General features: G+C 47.7%; 1 protein-coding gene across 1 annotated transcript in view; it reads left to right on the forward strand.

Moving 5' to 3' along the window:
* LOC124018517 (caspase recruitment domain-containing protein 11-like) overlaps positions 1–21,151 on the forward strand; it is a 77,587-nt gene that overhangs the window by 27,572 nt on the left and 28,864 nt on the right. Inside the window, exon 2 of the mRNA XM_046333848.1 lies at positions 9,711–9,899. Coding sequence (XP_046189804.1) covers positions 9,713–9,899 — 187 coding nt within the window. The 5' untranslated portion in view covers positions 9,711–9,712. The remainder of the gene's footprint in view (positions 1–9,710; positions 9,900–21,151) is intronic.

Genomic DNA, 21,151 nt, shown 5'->3' on the forward strand with positions numbered 1-21,151 from the left:
ACCAATTTACCGCACGACAGACCACGCATTCACCCTGCACACCCTAACAAACAAACAAACAGAGGCTTTTCATGCTGACCAGATCTTCTGCACAGATTCTGTCAGAGCTGGGCCCTGACTAACATAATAATAATGGTGTTCCAACAACGGTCCAGGACCACAAATACAAATTCCATCTAGACACCGTTGCTCTAAAAACAAACTGCATGAACCTCGGCCTAAACATCAGTGCCACAGGTAACTTCCACAAAGCTGTGATCGATCTGAGAGACAAGGCAAGAAGGGCATTCTACGCCATCAAAAGGAACATAACATTCGACATCCCAATTTGGATCTGGCTAAAAATAGTTGAATCAATTATAGAATCCATTGTCCTTTAAGGTTGTGAGGTCTTGGGGTTCGCTCACCAACTAAGAATTCACAAAATGAGACCAACACCAAATTGAGACCAAAATATCCTCAGTGTGCAACGCAAAACACCAAATAATGCAGAGCAGAATGAGGCCGATACCCGCTAATGATCCAAATCCAGAAAAGAGACGTTCAATTCTACAACCACCTAAAAGGGACCGATTCACAAACCTTCCATAACAAAGACATCATCTACAGAGAGATGAACCTGGAGAAGAGTCCCCTAAGCAAGCTGGTCCTGGGTCTCTGTTCACAAACACAAACAGACCCCACAGAGCCCCAGGACAGCAATAGCATCACAATTAGACCCAACCAAATCATGAGAAAACACATTGGAAAGAATTGACCAAAAAACTTAAATGCTATTTGGCCCTAAATAGAGAGTTCACAGTGGCAAAAAAACAACATTAAGGAGAGGGAGAGAGAGCCTTGCTATTGAGAAAGGCTGCCAAATACCTTCCCACTGTGGCAGAATACCTGACCCAACATTAAGGAGAGGGAGAGAGAGAGCCTTGCTATTGAGAAAGGCCGCCAAATACCTGATCACTGTGGCAGAATACCTGACCCAACTATAAGGAGAGTGAAAGAGAGAGCCCTGCTATTGAGAAAGGCTGCCGAATACCTGACCACTGTGGCAGAAAACTTGACCCAAAATTAAGGAGGGAGAGAGAGAGCTTTGCTATTGAGAAAGGCCGCCGAAGGCAGACCTGGGACTCAAGAGAAGACAGGCTATGTCCACGCTGCCCACAAAAGGAGATAGAAACAGCTGCATCAACTAACCTCCTGCTAAATATATGGCCATATTAGAGACACGTATTTCCCTCAGATTAAACAGACCCACAAATTAGAAATTAGAAAACAAATCCAATTTTGATGAACTCCCATATCTACTGGGTGAAATACCACTGTGTGCCATCACAGCAGCAAGATGTGTGACCTGTTGCCACAAGAAAAGGGCAACCAGTGAAGAACAAACACTATTGTAAATACAACCCATTTTTATGTTGATTTATTTTCCCTTTAGTACTTTAACTATTTGTACATCGTTACAACACTGTATATTTAGACATGATATATAGTCTGTACATTTTGTATTGTTTATTTCACCTGTTAACATATGTTTCCTCGGCCAATACATTGACATTGAACTGAGTCTTGACATCTGCAGTAGAAGGAGGAAGTGGGAAGTGGCTTTCTGAGTCACACACTACACATTAAGAGAAGAGGAACCGTCTGTGGGTAACCGTGTGTGTGTGTGTGTGTGTGTGTGTGTGTGTGTGTGTGTGTGTGTGTGTGTGTGTGTGTGTGTGTGTGTGTGTGTGTGTGTGTGTGTGTGTGTGTGTGTGTGTGTGTGTGTGTGTGTGTGTGTGTGTGTGTGTGGAAACAACTGTTCTTTCCGTCTCCTTTCCTTCCTGACACCTACCTACCTACATACCTACATTTGCATAGAGCTGTTATCTGGGGTGTGTGTGTTAGATAGGGCTGATTTGCCTGGCTGAAGACACAAAGCAGGGTTATAGAGCCACTAGGGTTAGAGTTAGGGGTAGAGCAGGGCCAACCAGACACAGTATAGAGATAGAGGTAGATAGAGAGAGAAATATGTAGAGGTAGAGAGAGAGAGGTAGAGAGAGAGAGAGAGAGAGAGAGAGAGAGGTAGAGAGAGAGAGAGAGAGAGAGGTAGAGAGAGAGAGCGAGAGAGGAGAGAGAGAGAGGTAGAGAGAGAGAGGTAGAGAGAGAGAGAAAGAGAGAGAGAGAGAAATATGTAGAGGTAGAGAGAGAGAGAAAGAGAAATATGTAGAGGTAGCGAGAGAGAGGTAGAGAGAGAGAGAAAGAGAGAGAGAGAAATATGTAGAGGTAGAGAGAGAGAGGTAGAGAGAGAGAGAGCGAGAGAGGAGAGAGAGAGAGAAATATGTAGAGGTAGAGAGAGAGAGAGAGAGAGAGAGAGAGAGAGAGAGAGGGATAGAGAGAGAGAGAGAAATATGTAGAGGTACAGGGAGAGAGAGAAAATATGTAGAGGTAGAGAGAGATAAATATGTATAGGTAGAGAGAGATAAATATGTAGAGGTAGAGAGAGAGAGAGAGAGAGAGAGAGGAGAGAGGGAAGAGAGAGAGAAATATGTAGAGGTAGAGAGAGAGAGAGAGGGGGGAGAGAGAGAAATATGTAGAGGTAGAGAGAGAGAGAGAGGGGGGAGAAATATGTAGAGGTAGAGAGAGAGAGAGAGAGAGAGAGAGAGAGAGAGAGAGAGAGAGAGAGAGAGAGAGAGAGGAGAGGGCGGGGGAGAGAGAGAGAAATATGTAGAGGTAGAGAGGTAGAGAGAGAGAGAGAGACAGCACCCGGCCTCACCCTACTAGAATCGGAAGTCAAATGTCTGCTGTTTGCTGATGATCTGGTGCTTCTGTCACCAACCAAGGAGGGCCTACAGCAGCACCTAGATCTTATGCACAGATTCTGTCAGACCTGGGCCCTGACAGTAAATCTCAGTAAGACCAAAATAATGGTGTTCCAAAAAAGGGCCAGTCACCAGGACCACAAATTCCATCTAGACATTGTTGCCCTAGAGCACACAAAAAACTATACATACCTTGGCCTAAACATCAGCGCCACAGGTAACTTCCACAAAGCTGTGAACAATCTGAGAGACAAGGCAAGAAGGGCATTCTATGCCATCAAAAGGAACATACATTTCAACATACCAATTAGGATCTGGCTAAAAATACTTGAATCAGTCATAGAGCCCATTGCCCTTTATGGTTGCGAGGTCTGGGGTCCGCTCACCAACCAAGACTTCACAAAATGGGACAAACACCAAATTGAGACTCTGCACGCAGAATTCTGCAAAAATATCCTCCGTGTACAACGTGGAACACCAAATAATGCAGAGCAGAATGAGTCTGATACCTGCTAATGATCAAAATCCAGAAAAGAGCCGTTAGATTCTACAACCACCTAAAAGGGAACGATTCCCAAACCTTCCATAACAAAGCCATCACCTACAGAGAGATGAACCTGGAGAAGAGTCCCCTAAGCAAGCTGGTCCTGGGTCTCTGTTCACAAACACACCCTACAGAGCCCCAGGACAGCAGCACAATTAGACCCAACCAAATCATGAGAAAAACAAAAAGATAATTACTTGACACATTGGAAAGAAATGACCAAAAAACAGAGCAAACTAGAATGCTATTTGGCCCTACACAGAGAGTTCACAGTGGCAGAATACCTGAGCACTGTGACTGACCCTACACAGAGAGTGGCAGAATTCACTGGCAGCACACTGTGACCCTACACAGACCCTACACAGACAGAGAGTGGCAGAATACCTGAGCACTGTGACTGACCCTACACAGAGAGTGGCAGAATACCTGAGCACTGTGACTGACCCTACACAGAGAGTGGCAGAATACCTGAGCACTGTGACTGACCCTAAACAGAGAGTGGCAGAATACCTGAGCACTGTGACTGACCCTAAACAGAGAGTGGCAGAATACCTGAGCACTGTGACTGACCCTACACAGAGAGTGGCAGAATACCTGAGCACTGTGACTGACCCTACACAGAGAGTGGCAGAATACCTGAGCACTGTGACTGACCCAATATTAAGAAAATATACAACCCATATGTATCCCTTGTGTACTTTAACCATTTGTACATAATATGACATTTGAAATGTCTTTATTCTTTTGGAACTTTTGTGTTATTGTTTATTTCACTTTTGTTTAATATCTATTTCACTTGCTTTGGCAATGTTAACATATGTTTCCCATGCAAATAAAGCCCTTATATCGAAATTGAATTGAGAGAGAGAGAGAGAGAGAGAGAGAGAGAGAGAGAGAGAGAGAGAGAGAGAGACAGAGACAGAGAGAGAGAGAGAGAGAGAGAGAGAGAGAGAGAGAGAGAGAGAGAGAGAGAGACAGAGAGAGAGAGAGAGAGAGAGAGAGAGAGAGAGAGAGAGAGAAGAGAGAGAGAGAGAGAGAGAGAGAGAGAGAGAGAGAGAGAGAGAGAGAGAGAGAGAGAGAGAGAGAGAGAGAGAGAGAGAGAGAGAGAGAGACAGAGAGACAGAGAGAGAGAGAGAGAGAGAGAGAGAGAGACAGAGAGAGAGAGAGAGAGAGAGAGAGAGAGAGAGAGAGAGAGAGAGAGAGAGAGAGAGACAGAGAGAGAGAGAGAGAGAGAGAGAGAGAGAGAGAGAGAGAGAGAGAGAGAGAGAGACAGAGAGACAGTAGCTTACGAAAGTATACACCCTTCTTGGCATTTTTCCTATCTTGTTGCCTTTCAACCTGGAATTAAACTGTATTTGTGGGGGGTTTGTATCATTTGATTTACACAACATGCCACTATGAAGAGGGAAAATATGTTTTATTGTGAAACAAACAAGAAATAAGCTCCTCCTTTGAGAACCCATCCAGCTCCTTCAAGTTGGATGGTTTCCGCTGGTGTACAGCAATCTTTAAGTCATACCACAGATTCTCAATTGGATTGAGGTCTGGGCTTTGACTAGGCTATTCCAAGACATTTAAATATTTCCCCCTAAACCACTCAAGTGTTGCTTTAGCAGTATGCTTAGGGTCATTGTCCTGCTGGAAGGTGAACCTCCGTCCCAGTCTCAACTCTCCGGACGACTGACCAATTCTGACCATTTTCCCATTCTCTGCCGATGAAAAACATCTTCACCATGCTTCACTGGGATGGTGTCTTGGGGGTGATGAGAAGTATTGTGTTTGCGCCAGACATAGCATTTTCCTTGATGGCCAAAAAGTTAACTTTTAGTCTCATCTGACCAATGTACCTTCTTCCATATGTTTGGGAAGTCTCCCACATGCCTTTTGGCGAACACCAAACATGTTTGCTTATTTTTTCTGGACACTCTTCTGTAAAGCCCAGCTCTGTGGAGTGTACGGCTGAAAGTGGTCCTATGCTGTGGAGCTTTGCAGCTCCTTCAGAGTTATCTTTGGTCTCTTTGGTGGCTCTCTGATTAATGCCCTCTTTGCCTGGTCCGTGATTAATGCCCTCTTTGCCTGGTCCGTGAGTTTTGGTGGTTGGCCCTCAGGTTTGTGGTGGTGCCATGTTCTTTCCATTTTTTAATAATGGATTTAATGGTGCTCCGTGTAATGTTCAAAGTTTCTGATATTTTTTTATAACCCAACCCTGATGTGTACTTCTCCACAACTTTGTACCTGACCTGTTTGGAGACATCCTTGGTCTTCGTTGTGTCCCTTGCTTAGTGATGTTGCAGACACTGGGACCTTTCAGAACAGGTGTTTATATATACTGAGATCATGTGACAGATCATGTGACTTAGACTGACTGCACACAGGTGGACTTTATTTAGCTAATTATGTGACTTCTGAAGGTAATTGGTTGCACCAGATCTTATTTAGAGGATTCATAGCAAAGGGGGTGAATACATATACACACAACACTTTTCAGTTTTTTGTTTTTGTGAATTTTTTATTTTTTAAATTTCACATCACCAATTTGGACTTTTGTGTCTGTCCGGTACATGAAATCCTAATAAAAATCAACTTAGAGGTCAGAGTTAGAGGTCAGGTTGTAAGGGTTAGGGTTAGAGGTCAGGTTGTAAGGGTTAGGGTTAGAGGTCAGGTTGTAAGGGTTAGGGGTCAGGTTGTAAGGGTTAGGGGTCAGGTTGTAAGGGTTAGGGGTCAGGTTGTAAGGGTTAGGGGTCAGGTTGTAAGGGTTAGGGGTCAGGTTGTAAGGGTTAGGGGTCAGGTTGTAAGGGTTAGGGATCAGGTTGTAAGGGTTAGGGGTCAGGTTGTAATGGTTAGGGGTCAGGTTGTAAGGGTTAGGGTTAGGGGTCAGGTTGTAAGGGTTAGGGTTAGGGGTCAGGTTGTAAGGGTTAGGGTTAGAGGTCAGGTTGTAAGGGTTAGGGTTAGGGGTCAGGTTGTAAGGGTTAGGGTTAGAGGTCAGGTTGTAAGGGTTAGGGTTAGGGTTAGAGGTCAGGTTGTAAGGGTTAGGGTTAGAGGTCAGGTTGTAAGGGTTAGGGTTAGAGGTCAGGTTGTAAGGGTTAGGGGTCAGGTTGTAAGGGTTAAGGTTAGAGGTCAGGTTGTAAGGGTTAGGGTTAGGGTTAGAGGTCAGGTTGTAAGGGTTAGGGTTAGGGTTAGAGGTCAGGTTGTAAGGGTTAGGGTTAGAGGTCAGGTTGTAAGGGTTAGGGGTCAGGTTGTAAGGGTTAAGGTTAGAGGTCAGGTTGTAAGGGTTAGGGTTAGAGGTCAGGTTGTAAGGGTTAGGGGTCAGGTTGTAAGGGTTAAGGTTAGAGGTCAGGTTGTAGGGGTTAGGGTTAGAGGTCAGGTTGTAAGGGTTAGGGGTCAGGTTGTAAGGGTTAGGGGTCAGGTTGTAAGGGTTAAGGTTAGAGGTCAGGTTGTAAGGGTTAGGGTCAGAGTTAGAGGTCAGGTTGTAAGGGTTAGGGTTAGAGGTCAGGTTGTAAGGGTTAGGGGTCAGGTTGTAAGGGTTAAGGTTAGAGGTCAGGTTGTAAGGGTTAGGGTTAACCCTTACAACCAGTCCTCCCGGGGAAGGACTGCCCGTTCCATGATCTCGCCATCACGGTTGACAACTCCATTGTGTCCTTCTCCCAGAGCGCTAAGAACCTTGGCGTGATCCTGGACAACACCCTGTCGTTCTCAACTAACATCAAGGCGGTGGCCCGTTCCTGTAGGTTCATGCTCTACAACATCCGCAGAGTACGACCCTGCCTCACACAGGAAGCGGCGCAGGTCCTAATCCAGGCACTTGTCATCTCCCGTCTGGATTACTGCAACTCGCTGTTGGCTGGGCTCCCTGCCTGTGCCATTAAACCCCTACAACTCATCCAGAACGCCGCAGCCCGTCTGGTGTTCAACCTTCCCAAGTTCTCTCACGTCACCCCGCTCCTCCGCTCTCTCCACTGGCTTCCAGTTGAAGCTCGCATCCGCTACAAGACCATGGTGCTTGCCTACGGAGCTGTGAGGGGAACGGCACCTCAGTACCTCCAGGCTCTGATCAGGCCCTACACACAAACAAGGGCACTGCGTTCATCCACCTCTGGCCTGCTCGCCTCCCTACCACTGAGGAAGTACAGTTCCCGCTCAGCCCAGTCAAAACTGTTCTCTGCTCTGGCCCCCCAATGGTGTAACAAACTCCCTCACGACGCCAGGACAGCGGAGTCAATCACCACCTTCCGGAGACACCTGAAACCCCACCTCTTTAAGGAATACCTAGGATAGGATAAGTAATCCTTCTCACCCCCCTTTAAGATTTAGATGCACTATTGTAAAGTGACTGTTCTACTGGATGTCATAAGGTGAATGCACCAATTTGTAAGTCGCTCTGGATAAGAGCGTCTGCTAAATGACTTAAATGTAAATGTAAATGTTAGGGTTAGAGGTCAGGCTGTAAGGGTTAGGGTTAGGGGTCAGGTTGTAAGGGTTAGGGTTAGAGGTCAGGTTGTAAGGGTTAGGGTTAGGGGTCAGGTTGTAAGGGTTAGGGTTAGAGGTCAGGTTGTAAGGGTTAGGGGTCAGGTTGTAAGGGTTAGGGTTAGGGGTCAGGTTGTAAGGGTTAGGGTTAGAGGTCAGGTTGTAAGGGTTAGAGGTCAGGTTGTAAGGGTTAGGGTTAGGGGTCAGGTTGTAAGGGTTAGGGTTAGAGGTCAGGTTGTAAGGGTTAGGGTTAGAGGTCAGGTTGTAAAGGTTAGGGTTAGAGGTCAGGTTGTAAGGGTTAGGGTTAGGGTTAGAGGTCAGGTTGTAAGGGTTAGGGGTCAGGTTGTAAGGGTTAGGGTTAGAGGTCAGGTTGTAAGGGTTAGGGTTAGAGATCAGGTTGTAAGGGTTAGGGTTAGATGTCAGGTTGTAAGGGTTAGGGTTAGAGGTCAGGTTGTAAGGGTTAGGGTTAGGGGTCAGGTTGTAAGGGTTAGGGTTAGGGGTCAGGTTGTAAGGGTTAGGGTTAGAGGTCAGGTTGTAAGGGTTAGGGTTAGATGTCAGGTTGTAAGGGTTAGGGTTAGAGGTCAGGTTGTAAGGGTTAGGGTTAGAGGTCAGGTTGTAAGGGTTAGGGTTAGGGGTCAGGTTGTAAGGGTTAGGGTTAGGGGTCAGGTTGTAAGGGTTAGGGTTAGAGGTCAGGTTGTAAGGGTTAGGGTTAGATGTCAGGTTGTAAGGGTTAGGGTTAGAGGTCAGGTTGTAAGGGTTAGGGTTAGGGTTAGAGGTCAGGTTGTAATGCAACTAAATAGAAAAAACACCAAGGGTTGTGAATACTTTTACAAGGCTCTGTATATAGAGAGAGATGGATATAGTAAACATCATTCACTGTGTGTGTGTAGAGATGGATATAGTAAACATCTTTCACTGTGTGTGTGTGTGTGTAGAGATGGGTATAGTAAACATCTTTCACTGTGTGTGTGTGTAGAGATGGATATAGTAAACATCTTTCACTGTGTGTGTGTAGTGGTCCTGTGTAGCTCAGTTGGTAGAGCATGGCGCTTGTAACGCCAGGGTAGTGGGTTCGATCCCCGGGACCACCCATACGTAGAATGTATGCACACATGACTGTAAGTCGCTTTGGATAAAAGCGTCTGCTAAATGGCATATATTATTATTATATATTATTAGAGATGGATATAGTAAACCTACATCTTTCACTGTGTGTGTGTAGAGATGGGTATAGTAAACATCTTTCACTGTGTGTGTAGAGATGGATATAGTAAACATCTTTCACTGTGTGTGTGTAGAGATGGATATAGTAAACATCTTTCACTGTGTGTGTGTAGAGATGGATATAGTAAACATCTTTCACTGTGTGTGTGTAGAGATGGGTATAGTAAACATCTTTCACTGTGTGTGTGTAGAGATGGATATAGTAAACATCTTTCACTGTGTGTGTGTAGAGATGGATATAGTAAACCTACATCTTTCACTGTGTGTGTGTAGAGATGGGTATAGTAAACATCTTTCACTGTGTGTGTGTAGAGATGGATATAGTAAACATCTTTCACTGTGTGTGTGTAGAGATGGGTATAGTAAACCTACATCTTTCACTGTGTGTGTGTAGAGATGGGTATAGTAAACATCTTTCACTGTGTGTGTGTAGAGATGGATATAGTAAACATCTTTCACTGTGTGTGTGTAGAGATGGATATAGTAAACATCTTTCACTGTGTGTGTGTGTAGAGATGGATATAGTAAACATCATTCACTGTGTGTGTGCAGAGATGGGTATAGTAAACCTACATCTTTCACTGTGTGTGTGTAGAGATGGGTATAGTAAACATCTCTCACTGTATGTGTGTGTGTAGAGATGGATATAGTAAACATCTTTCACTGTGTGTGTGTAGAGATGGAGAATGGAGGTGAGGACACGGAGTCTCTGTGGGAGTCAGTGGAGAGTAACCGCTACATCTTAAGTCGCTACATCTCGCCTGGTAAACTGACTCCCTACCTGCGCCAATGTAAGGTTCTAGACGAACAGGACGAAGATGAGGTCTTAAACTCACTACTACTGGTCTCTAAGGTCAACCGCACAGGTAGGTTATCTCTCTACTGCTGGTCTCTAAGGTCAACCGCACAGGTAGGTTATCTCTCTACTGCTGGTCTCTAAAGTCAACCGCACAGGTAGGTTAACTCTCTACTACTGGTCTCTAAAGTCAACCGCACAGGTAGGTTAACTCTCTACTACTGGTCTCTAAGGTCAACCGCACAGGTAGGTTAACTCTCTACTGCTGGTCTCTAAGGTCAACCTCACAGGTAGGTTAACTCTCTACTACTGGTCTCTAAGGTCAACCGCACAGGTAGGTTAACTCTCTACTACTGGTCTCTAAGGTCAACCGCACAGGTAGGTTAACTCTCTACTACTGGTCTCTAAAGTCAACCGCACAGGTAGGTTAACTCTCTACTGCTGGTCTCTAAGGTCAACCTCACAGGTAGGTTAACTCTCTACTACTGGTCTCTAAGGTCAACCGCACAGGTAGGTTAACTCTCTACTACTGGTCTCTAAGGTCAACCGCACAGGTAGGTTATCTCTCTACTGCTGGTCTCTAAAGTCAACCGCACAGCTAGGTTAACTCTCTACTGCTGGTCTCTAAGGTCAACCGCACAGCTAGGTTAACTCTCTACTGCTGGTCTCTAAGGTCAACCGCACAGCTAGGTTAACTCTCTACTGCTGGTCTCTAAGGTCAACTGCACAGCTAGGTTAACTCTCAACGGCTGGTCTCTAAAGTCAACCGCACAGCTAGGTTAACTCTCTACTGCTGGTCTCTAAGGTCAACCGCACAGCTAGGTTAACTCTCTACTGCTGGTCTCTAAGGTCAACCGCACAGCTAGGTTAACTCTCAACTGCTGGTCTCTAAGGTCAACCGCACAGCTAGGTTAACTCTCAACTGCTGGTCTCTAAGGTCAACTGCACAGCTAGGTTAACTCTCTACTACTGGTCTCTACAGTCGTGGACAAAAGTTTTGAGAAAAATACAAATATTATTTTTCACAAAGTCTGCTGCCTCAGTTTGTATGGTGGCAATTTGCATAGACTCCAGAATGTTATGAAGACTGATCAGATGAATTGCAATTAATTGCAAAGTCCTTCTTTGCCATGCAAATGAACTGAATCCCCAAAAAACATTTCCACTGCATTTCAGCCCTGCCACAAAAGGACCAGCAAACATCATGTCAGTGATTATCTCGTTAACGCAGGTGTGAGTGTTGACGAGGACAAGGCTGGAGATCACTCTGTCATGCCGATTGAGTTCGAATAACAGACTGGAAGCTTTAAAAGAATGGTGGTGCTTGGAATCATTGTTCTTCCTCTGTAAACCATTGTTACTTGCAAGGAAACACGTACCGTCCTCATTGCTTTGCACAAAAAGGGCTTCACAGGCAAGGATATTGCTGCCAGTAAGATTGTACCTAAATCAACCATTTATCGGATCATCAAGAACTTCAAGGAGAGCGGTTCAATTGTTGTGAAGAAGGTTTCAGGGTGCCCAAGAAAGTCCAGCAAGCGCCAGGACCGTCTCCTAAAGATGATTCAGCTTCGGGATCGGGGCACCACCAGAACAGGGCCTGCTCAGGAATGGCAGCAGGCAGGTGTGAGTGTATCTGCACGCACAGTAAGGCGAAGACTCTTGGAGGATGGCCTGGTGTCAAGAAGGGCAGCAAAGAAGACACTTCTCTCCAGGAAAAACATCAAGGACTGATATTCTGCAAAAGTTACAGGGATTGGACTGCTGCATTTTCTCTAATGAATTCCCTTTCCGATTGTTTGGAGCATCCGTAAAAAAGCTTGCCTGGAGAAGACAAGGTGAGCGCTACCATCAGTCCTGTGTCATGCCAACAGTAATGGTTGGGGTTGCTTCTCAGCCAAGGAAGTGGGCTCACTCACAATTTTGCCTACGAACACAGCCATGAATAAAGAATGGTACCAACACATCCTCCGAGAGCAACTTCTCCCAACCATCCAGGAACAGTTTGGTGACGAACAATGCCTTTTCCGGCATGATGGAGCACCTTGCCAAAAGGCAAAAGTGATAACTAAGTGGCTCGGGAACAAAACATCGATATTTTGGGTCCATGGCCAGGAAACTCCCCAGAACTTAATCCCATTGAGAACTTGTGGTCAATCCTCAAGAGGCGGGTGGACAAACAAAACCTCACAAATTCTGACAAACTCCAAGCATTGATTATGCAAGAATGGGCTGCCATCAGTCAGGATGTGGCCCAGAAGTTAATTGATAGCATGCCAGGGCGGATTGCAGAGGTCTTGAAAAAAAAGGGTAAACATTGCAAATATTGAGTCTTTGCATCAGCTTCATGTAATTGTCAATAAAAGCCTTTGACACTTAGGAAATGCTTGTAATTATACTTCAACAAGCATTTCAACAAGCATTTCTCAACGGCTGGCCATGCCTTCCGCCTGGCTACTCCAACCTCGGCCAAAAGCTCCGCCCCCCACAGCTACTCGCCCAAGCCTCTCCAGGTTCTCCTTTACCCAAATCCAGATAGCAGATGTTCTGAAAGAGCTGCAAAACCTGGACCCGTACAAATCAGCTGGGCTTGACAATCTCAACCCTCTATTTCTGAAACTATCCACCGTCATTGTCGCAACCCCTATTACCAGCCTGTTCAACCCCTCTTTCATATCGTCTAATATCCCCAAGGATTGAAAGCTGCCGCAGTCATCCCCCTCTTCAAAGGGGGAAACACCCTGGATTCCCTGATCCACCTCTACGCAGACGACACCATTCTATATACTTCTGGCCCGTCCTTGGACACTGTGCTATCTAACCTCCAAACGAGCTTCAATGCCATACAACACTCCTTCCGTGGCCTCCAACTGCTCTTAAACGCTTGTAAAAACCAAATGCATGCTTTTCAACCATTCGCTGCCTGCACCCGCACGCCTGACCAGCATCACCGCCCTGGATGGTTCCGACCTTGAATATGTGGACATCTATAAGTACCTAGGTGTCTGGGTAGACTGTAAACTCTCCTTCCAGACTCATATCAAACATCTCCAATCGAAAATCAAATCTAGAGTCGGCTTTCCATTCCGCAACAAAGCCTCCTTCACTCACGCCGCCAAACTTACCCTCGTAAAACTGACTATCCTACCGATCCTCGATCCATCTACAAAATAGCTTCCAACACTCTACTCAGCAAACTGGATGCAGTTTATCACAGTGCCATCCGTTTTGTCACTAAAGCACCTTATACCACCCACCACTGCGACCTGTATGCTCTAGTCGGCTGGCCCTCGCTACATATTCGTCGCCAGACCCACTGGCTCCAGGTCATCTACAAGTCCATGCTAGGTAAAGCTCCGCCTTATCTCAGTTCACTGGTCACGATGGCAACACCCACCCGTAGCACGCGCTCCAGCAGGTGTATCTCACTGATCATCCCTAAAGCCAACACCTCATTCGGCCGCCTTTCGTTCCAGTTCTCTGCTGCCTGTGACTGGAACGAACTGCAAAAATCGCTGTAGTTGGAGACTTTTATCTCCCTCACCAACTTCAAACATCTGCTATCTGAGCAGCTAACCGATCGCTGCAGCTGTACATAGTCTATCGGTAAATAGCCAACCCATTTTTACCTACCTCATTCTCCATACTGTTTTTATTTATTTACTTTTCTGCTCTTTTGCACACCAATATCTCTACCTGTACATGACCATCTGATCATTTATCACTCCAGTGTTAATCTGCAAAATTGTAATTATTCGCCTACCTCCTCATGCCTTTTGCACACAATGTATATAGACTCTCTTTTTTTCTACTGTGTTATTGACTTGTTAATTGTTTACTCCATGTGTAAATCAAATCAAATCAAATTTTATTTGTCACATACACATGGTTAGCAGATGTTAATGCGAGTGTAGCGAAATGCTTGTGCTTTTAGTTCCGACAATGCAGTGATAACCAACAAGTAATCTAACTAACAATTCCAAAACTACTGTCTTATACACAGTGTAAGGGGATAAAGAATATGTACATGAGGATATATGAATGACTGATGGTACAGAGCAGCATACAGTAGATGGTATCGAGTACAGTATATACATATGAGATGAGTATGTAGACAAGTAAACAAAGTGGCATAGTTAAAGTGGCTAGTGATACATGTATTACATAAGGATGCAGTCGATGATGTAGAGTATAGTATATACGTATGCATATGAGATGAATAATGTAGGGTAAGTAACATTATATAAGGTAGCATTGTTTAAAGTGGCTAGTGATATATTTACATCATTTCCCATCAATTCCCATTATTAAAGTGGCTGGAGTTGGGTCAGTGTCAATGACAGTGTGTTGGCAGCAGCCACTCAATGTTAGTGGTGGCTGTTTAACAGTCTGATGGCCTTGAGATAGAAGCTGTTTTTCAGTCTCTCGGTCCCAGCTTTGATGCACCTGTACTGACCTCGCCTTCTGGATGATAGCGGGGTAAACAGGCAGTGGCTCGGGTGGTTGATGTCCTTGATGATCTTTATGGCCTTCCTGTAACATCGGGTGGTGTAGGTGTCCTGGAGGGCAGGTAGTTTGCCCCCAGTGATGCGTTGTGCAGACCTCACTACCCTCTGGAGAGCCTTACGGTTGAGGGCGGAGCAGTTGCCGTACCAGGCGGTGATACAGCCCGCCAGGATGCTCTCGATTGTGCATCTGTAGAAGTTTGTGAGTGCTTTTGGTGACAAGCAGAATTTCTTCAGCCTCCTGAGGTTGAAGAGGCGCTGCTGCGCCTTCTTCACGACGCTGTCAGTGTGAGTGGACCAATTTAGTTTGTCTGTGATGTGTATGCCGAGGAACTTAAAACTTGCTACCCTCTCCACTACTGTTCCATCGATGTGGATAGGGGGGTGTTCCACGATCATCTCCTTAGTTTTGTTGACGTTGAGTGTGAGGTTATTTTCCTGACACCACACTCCGAGGGCCCTCACCTCCTCTCTGTAGGCCGTCTCGTCGTTGTTGGTAATCAAGCCTACCACTGTTGTGTCGTCCGCAAACTTGATTATTGAGTTGGAGGCGTGCGTGGCCACGCAGTCGGGTAGTAGGTTCTGGTAAATCCTGGCTGGCTGGTGGAACTGGATGATTCAGGTTGTCTGGCCGATCTAGAAGATCTTGGCAGACTGGCACTTCTGGCGGATCTTGGCAGACTGGCACTTCTGGCGGATCCTGGCAGACTGGCGACGCTGGGCCGACTGGCAGCACTGGGCAGACTGGGAGCACTGGGCAGACTGGGAGCACTGGGCAGACTGGGAGCACTGGGCAGACTGGGAGCACTGGCGGCGCTGGACAGACAGGAGACTCCGGCAGCGCAGGAGAGGAGAAAGGCTCTGGCTGCGCTAAACAGGCGGGAGACTCCGATAGCGCAGGAGAGGAGAACAGCTCTGGCTGCGCCGAACAGGCGAGGCGCACTGGAGGCCTGATGCGTGGTGCTGGAACTGGTGGTACTGGATCTAGGACACGCACAGGAAGCCTGGTGCGGGGAGCTGCTACCGGAGGACTGGTGTGTAGAGGTGGCTCTGGATAGACCGGACCGTGCAGGCGCACTGGAGCTCTTGAGCACCGAGCCTGCCCAAGCTTACCTGGCTCGATGCCCACTCTAGCCCGGCCAATAGGAAGAGCTGGTATGTGCCGCAACGGGCTATGCTCCCGCACTGAAAACACCGTGCGCTCCATAGCATAACACGGTGCCTGCCCGGTCTCTCTAGCCCAACGGTGAGCACAGGGAGTATGCGCAGGTCTCCTACCTGGCATAACTATTCTCCCTTCTAGCTCCCCCCCAATAATTTTTTGGGGCTGCTTTTCCGGTTTCCTTGCCAACCGTGTTCCCTCGTATCGTCGGCTCCTATCTCCCGCTGCCTCTGCTCTCCTTAGTGCCTCCACCTGTTCCCATGGGAGGCGATCTCTTCCGGCCAATATCTCCTCCCAAGTGTAACAACCTTTACCATCCAACACGTCTTCCCATGTCCATTCTCCAAATAATTCATTCTCCCTTTGCTGCTCCAGCTGTCGCTGCCTGTTTAAACCAGCGCCTCTGACTCCATACGTCTATAGCCCTCTTCGCATTGCTGTAGGGAATCCCAGACGGGCTCCTGCACTCGCTCTGGGTCGGCCGCCCACCTGTCGATTTCTTCCCACGTAGTATACTCCATGCTTCTGCAGTCCATACAGTTGTCCTTTAACTCCTGCCAGTTCACACGCTGCTCCGTCTGTGAGTGCTGGGTGTTTCTGTAACGTCGTTTGTCTGTTGAATGAAGAGAGTCAGACCGAAATGCAGCGTGTAGGTTACTCATGACTTTAATGAAAATAATCGCGGTACATGAAATAACTGTATATGAAAACAACAAACGAAACGTGAAACCTATTACAGCCTATCTGGTGAATACAACACTAAGACAGGAACAAACACCCACAAATTACAACGCGAAAGACAGGCTGTCTAAATACGGTTCTCAATCAGAGACAACGACAAGCACCTGACTCTGATTGAGAATCGCCCCAGGCAACCAAGCCTAACTAGACACACCCCTAATCTGTCATGTTTTGTCATTGGTTATCATGTCTTGTCTCTGTGCTTCCCTTCTATTCGTTTCCCTCTGCTGGTGTTATTAGATTCTTTCCCTCTTTCTATCCCTCTCTCCCCCTCCCCTCTCCCTCTCTCGCTCTCTCTCTCTATCGTTCCGTTCCTGCTCCTAGCTGTTCCTCATTCTCCTAACTACCTCATTTACTCTTTTCACACCTGTCCCCTATTTTGCCCTCTGATTAGAGTTCCTATTTCTCCCTCTGTTTTCCGCTTCTGTCCTTGTCGGATCCTTGCTTGATGTTCGCTGTTCTGTGTCCTTGTTCCGCCCTGTCGTGTTTTGTCTTCTTCAGATGCTGCGTGTGAGCAGGTGTCAATGTCTGCTACGGCCGGTGCCTTCCCGAAGCGACCTGCAGTCTGTGGTCGCGTCTCCAGTCATTCCTCTCTACTGACGAGTGGATTTCAGTTTTTCTGTTTTTGCATTAGGATTATCGCTTTTGTTTAAGACGTGAATAAAGACTCTGTTTCCGTTAAGTCGCTTTTGGGTCCTCATTCACCAGCATAACAGAAGGATCCGACCAAGAATGGACCCAGCGACTACGGATTCTCGCAACACTGCCGTCGAGATCCAGGGAGCAATGCTCGGCAGACACGAGCAGGAATTGTCTGCTGCTCGTCATGCCGTTGAGACCCTGGCCGCTCAGGTTTCCGACCTCTCAGGACAGTTTCAGAGTCTTCGTCTCGTGCCACCAGCTACTTCCTGGTCTTCAGAGTCCCCGAACCCAGGGTTAATAACCCACCATGTTACTCTGGGCAGCCCACTGAGTGCCGCTCCTTTCTCACCCAGTGTGATATTGTGTTCTCTCTCCAACCCAACACATACTCAAGAGAGAGAGCTCGGATTGCTTACGTCATTTCACTCATTACTGGTCGGGCTCGGGAGTGGGGCACAGCTATCTGGGAGGCAAGAGCTGAGTGTTCTAACAATTATCTGAACTTTAAAGAGGAGATGATACGGGTTTTTGATCGTTCAGTTTTTGGTAAGGAGGCTTCCAGGGCCCTGGCTTCCCTGTGTCAAGGTGATCGATCCATAACGGATTACTCTATAGAGTTTCGCACTCTTGCTGCCTCCAGTGACTGGAACGAGCCGGCGTTGCTCGCTCGTTTTCTGGAGGGACTCCACGCTGAGGTTAAAGATGAGATTCTCTCCCGGGAGGTTCCTTCCAGCGTGGACTCTTTGATTGCACTCGCCATCCGCATAGAACGACGGGTAGATCTTCGTCACCGAGCTCGTGGAAGAGAGCTCGCATTAACGGTGTTCCCCCTCTCCGCATCTCAACCATCTCCTCCCTCCGGCTCAGAGACTGAGCCCATGCAGCTGGGAGGTATTCGCATCTCGACTAAGGAGAGGGAACGGAGGATCACCAACCGCCTTTGCCTCTATTGCGGTTCTGCTGGACATTTTGTCATTTCATGTCCAGTAAAAGCCAGAGCTCATCAGTAAGCGGAGGGCTACTGGTGAGCGCTACTACTCAGGTCTCTCCATCAAGATCCTGTACTACCTTGTCGGTCCATCTACGCTGGACCGGTTCGGCTGCTTCCTGCAGTGCCTTGATAGACTCTGGGGCTGAGGGTTGTTTTATGAACGAAGCATGGGCTCGGAAACATGACATTCCTCTCAGACAGTTAGGGAAGCCCACGCCCATGTTCGCCTTAGATGGTAGTCTTCTCCCCAGTATCAGATGTGAGACACTACCTTTAACCCTCACAGTATCTGGTAACCACAGTGAGACCATTTCCTTTTGATTTTTCGTTCACCTTTTACACCTGTTGTTTTGGGTCATCCCTGGCTAGTATGTCATAATCCTTCTATTAATTGGTCTAGTAATTCTATCCTATCCTGGAACGTTTCTTGTCATGTGAAGTGTTTAATGTCTGCTATCCCTCCTGTTTCTTCTGTCCCCTCTTCTCAGGAGGAACCTGGTGATTTGACAGGAGTGCCGGAGGAATATCATGATCTGCGCACGGTCTTCAGTCGGTCCGGAGCCAACTCCCTTCCTCCTCACCGGTCGTATGATTGTTGTATTGATCTCCTTCCGGGGACCACTCCTCCTCGGGGTAGACTATACTCTCTGTCGGCTCCCGAACGTAAGGCTCTCGAGGATTATTTGTCTGTTTCTCTCGACGCCGGTACCGTGGTGCCTTCTTCCTCTCCCGCCGGAGCGGGGGTTTTTTTTGTTAAGAAGAAGGACGGTACTCTGCGCCCCTGCGTGGATTATCGAGGGCTGAATGACATAACGGTTAAGAATCGTTATCCGCTTCCCCTTATGTCGTCAGCCTTCGAAATTCTGCAGGGAGCCAGGTTCTTTACTAAGTTGGACCTTCGTAACGCTTACCATCTTGTGCGCATCAGAGAGGGGGACGAGTGGAAAACGGCGTTTAACACTCCGTTAGGGCATTTTGAATACCGGGTTCTGCCGTTCGGCCTCGCTAATGCTCCAGCTGTCTTTCAGGCATTAGTTAATGATGTACTGAGAGACATGCTGAACATCTTTGTTTTTGTCTACCTTGACGATATCCTGATTTTTTCACCGTCACTCGAGATTCATGTTCAGCACGTTCGACGTGTACTCCAGCACCTTTTAGAGAATTGTCTCTACGTGAAGGCTGAGAAGTGCGCCTTTCATGTCTCCTCTGTCACATTTCTCGGTTCTGTTATTTCCGTTGAAGGCATTCAGATGGATCCCGCTAAGGTCCAGGCTGTCAGTGATTGGCCCGTTCCAAAGTCACGTGTCGAGTTGCAGCGCTTTCTAGGTTTCGCTAATTTCTATCGGCGTTTCATTCGTAATTTCGGTCAAGTTGCTGCCCCTCTCACAGCTCTTACTTCTGTCAAGACGTGCTTTAAGTGGTCCGGTTCCGCCCAGGAGCTTTTGATCTCCTCAAGAAGCGTTTTACATCCGCTCCTATCCTTGTTACTCCTGACGTCACTAAACAATTCATTGTCGAGGTTGACGCTTCAGAGGTGGGCGTGGGAGCCATTCTATCCCAGCGCTTCCATTCTGACGATAAGGTCCATCCTTGCGCTTATTTTTCTCATCGCCTGTCGCCATCGGAACGCAACTATGATGTGGGTAACCGCGAACTGCTCGCCATCCGCTTAGCCCTAGGCGAATGGCGACAGTGGTTGGAGGGGGCGACCGTTCCTTTTGTCGTTTGGACTGACCATAAGAACCTTGAGTACATCCGTTCTGCCAAACGACTTAATGCACGTCAAGCTCGTTGGGCGTTGTTTTTCGCTCGTTTCGAGTTCGTGATTTCTTATCGCCCGGGTAATAAGAACACCAAGCCTGATGCCTTGTCCCGTCTCTTTAGTTCTTCTGTGGCTTCTGCCGACCCCGAGGGGATTCTCCCTGAGGGGCGTGTTGTCGGGTTGACTGTCTGGGGAATTGAGAGACAGGTAAAGCAAGCACTCACTCACACTGCGTCGCCGCGCGCTTGTCCTAGTAACCTTCTTTTCGTTCCTGTCTCTACTCGTCTGGCTGTTCTTCAGTGGGCTCACTCTGCCAAGATAGCTGGCCACCCCGGCGTTCGGGGCACGCTTGCTTCTATTCGCCAGCGGTTTTGGTGGCCTACTCAGGAGCGTGACACGCGCCGTTTCGTGGCTGCTTGTTCGGACTGCGCGCAGACTAAGTCAGGTAACTCTCCTCCTGCCGGTCGTCTCAGACCGCTTCCCATTCCTTCTCGACCATGGTCTCACATCGCCTTAGACTTTATTACCGGTCTGCCTTCGTCTGCGGGGAAGACTGTGATTCTTACGGTTGTCGATAGGTTCTCTAAGGCGGCACATTTCATTCCCCTCGCTAAGCTTCCTTCCGCTAAGGAGACGGCACAAATCATCATTGAGAATGTGTTCAGAATTCATGGCCTCACGTTAGACGCCATTTCAGACAGAGGTCCGCAATTCACGTCACAGTTTTGGAGGGAGTTCTGTCGTTTGATTGGTGCTTCCGTCAGTCTCTCTTCCGGTTTTCATCCCCAGTCTAACGGTCAAGCAGAAAGGGCCAATCAGACGATTGATCGCATATTACGCAGCCTTTCTTTTAGAAACCCTGCGTCTTGGGCAGAACAGCTCCCTGGGCAGAATACGCTCACAACTCGCTCCCTTCGTCTGCTACCGGGCTATCTCCGTTTCAGAGTAGTCTTGGGTACCAGCCTCCTCTGTTCTCGTCCCAGCTCGCCGAGTCCAGCGTTCCCTCCGCTCAGGCTTTTGTCCAATGTTGTGAGCGCACCTGGAGGAGGGTCAGGTCTGCACTTTGCCGTTACAGGGCGCAGACTGTGAGAGCCGCCAATAAACGTAGGATTAAGAGTCCTAGGTATTGTCGCGGTCAGAGAGTGTGGCTTTCCACTCGTAACCTTCCCCTTACGACAGCTTCTCGCAAGTTGACTCCGCGGTTCATTGGTCCGTTCCGTGTCTCTCAGGTTGTCAATCCTGTCGCTGTGCGACTGCTTCTTCCGCCCTGTCTTCCATGTCTCCTGTGTCAAGCCTTTTCTTCGCGCCCCCGTTCGTCTTCCCTCCCCCCCCCGTCCTTGTCGAGGGCGCACCTATTTGCAAGGTACGGAAGTTCATGGACATGCGTTCTCGGGGACGTGGTCACCAGTACTTAGTGGATTGGGAGGGTTACGGTCCTGAGGAGAGGAGTTGGGTTCCATCTCGGGACGTGCTGGACCGTTCGTTGATTGATGATTTCCTCCGTTGCCGCCAGGGT

The sequence above is a fragment of the Oncorhynchus gorbuscha genome, unplaced genomic scaffold, assembly GCF_021184085.1.
Source record: "Oncorhynchus gorbuscha isolate QuinsamMale2020 ecotype Even-year unplaced genomic scaffold, OgorEven_v1.0 Un_scaffold_537, whole genome shotgun sequence".
NCBI classification, from domain to species: Eukaryota; Metazoa; Chordata; class Actinopteri; order Salmoniformes; family Salmonidae; genus Oncorhynchus; species Oncorhynchus gorbuscha.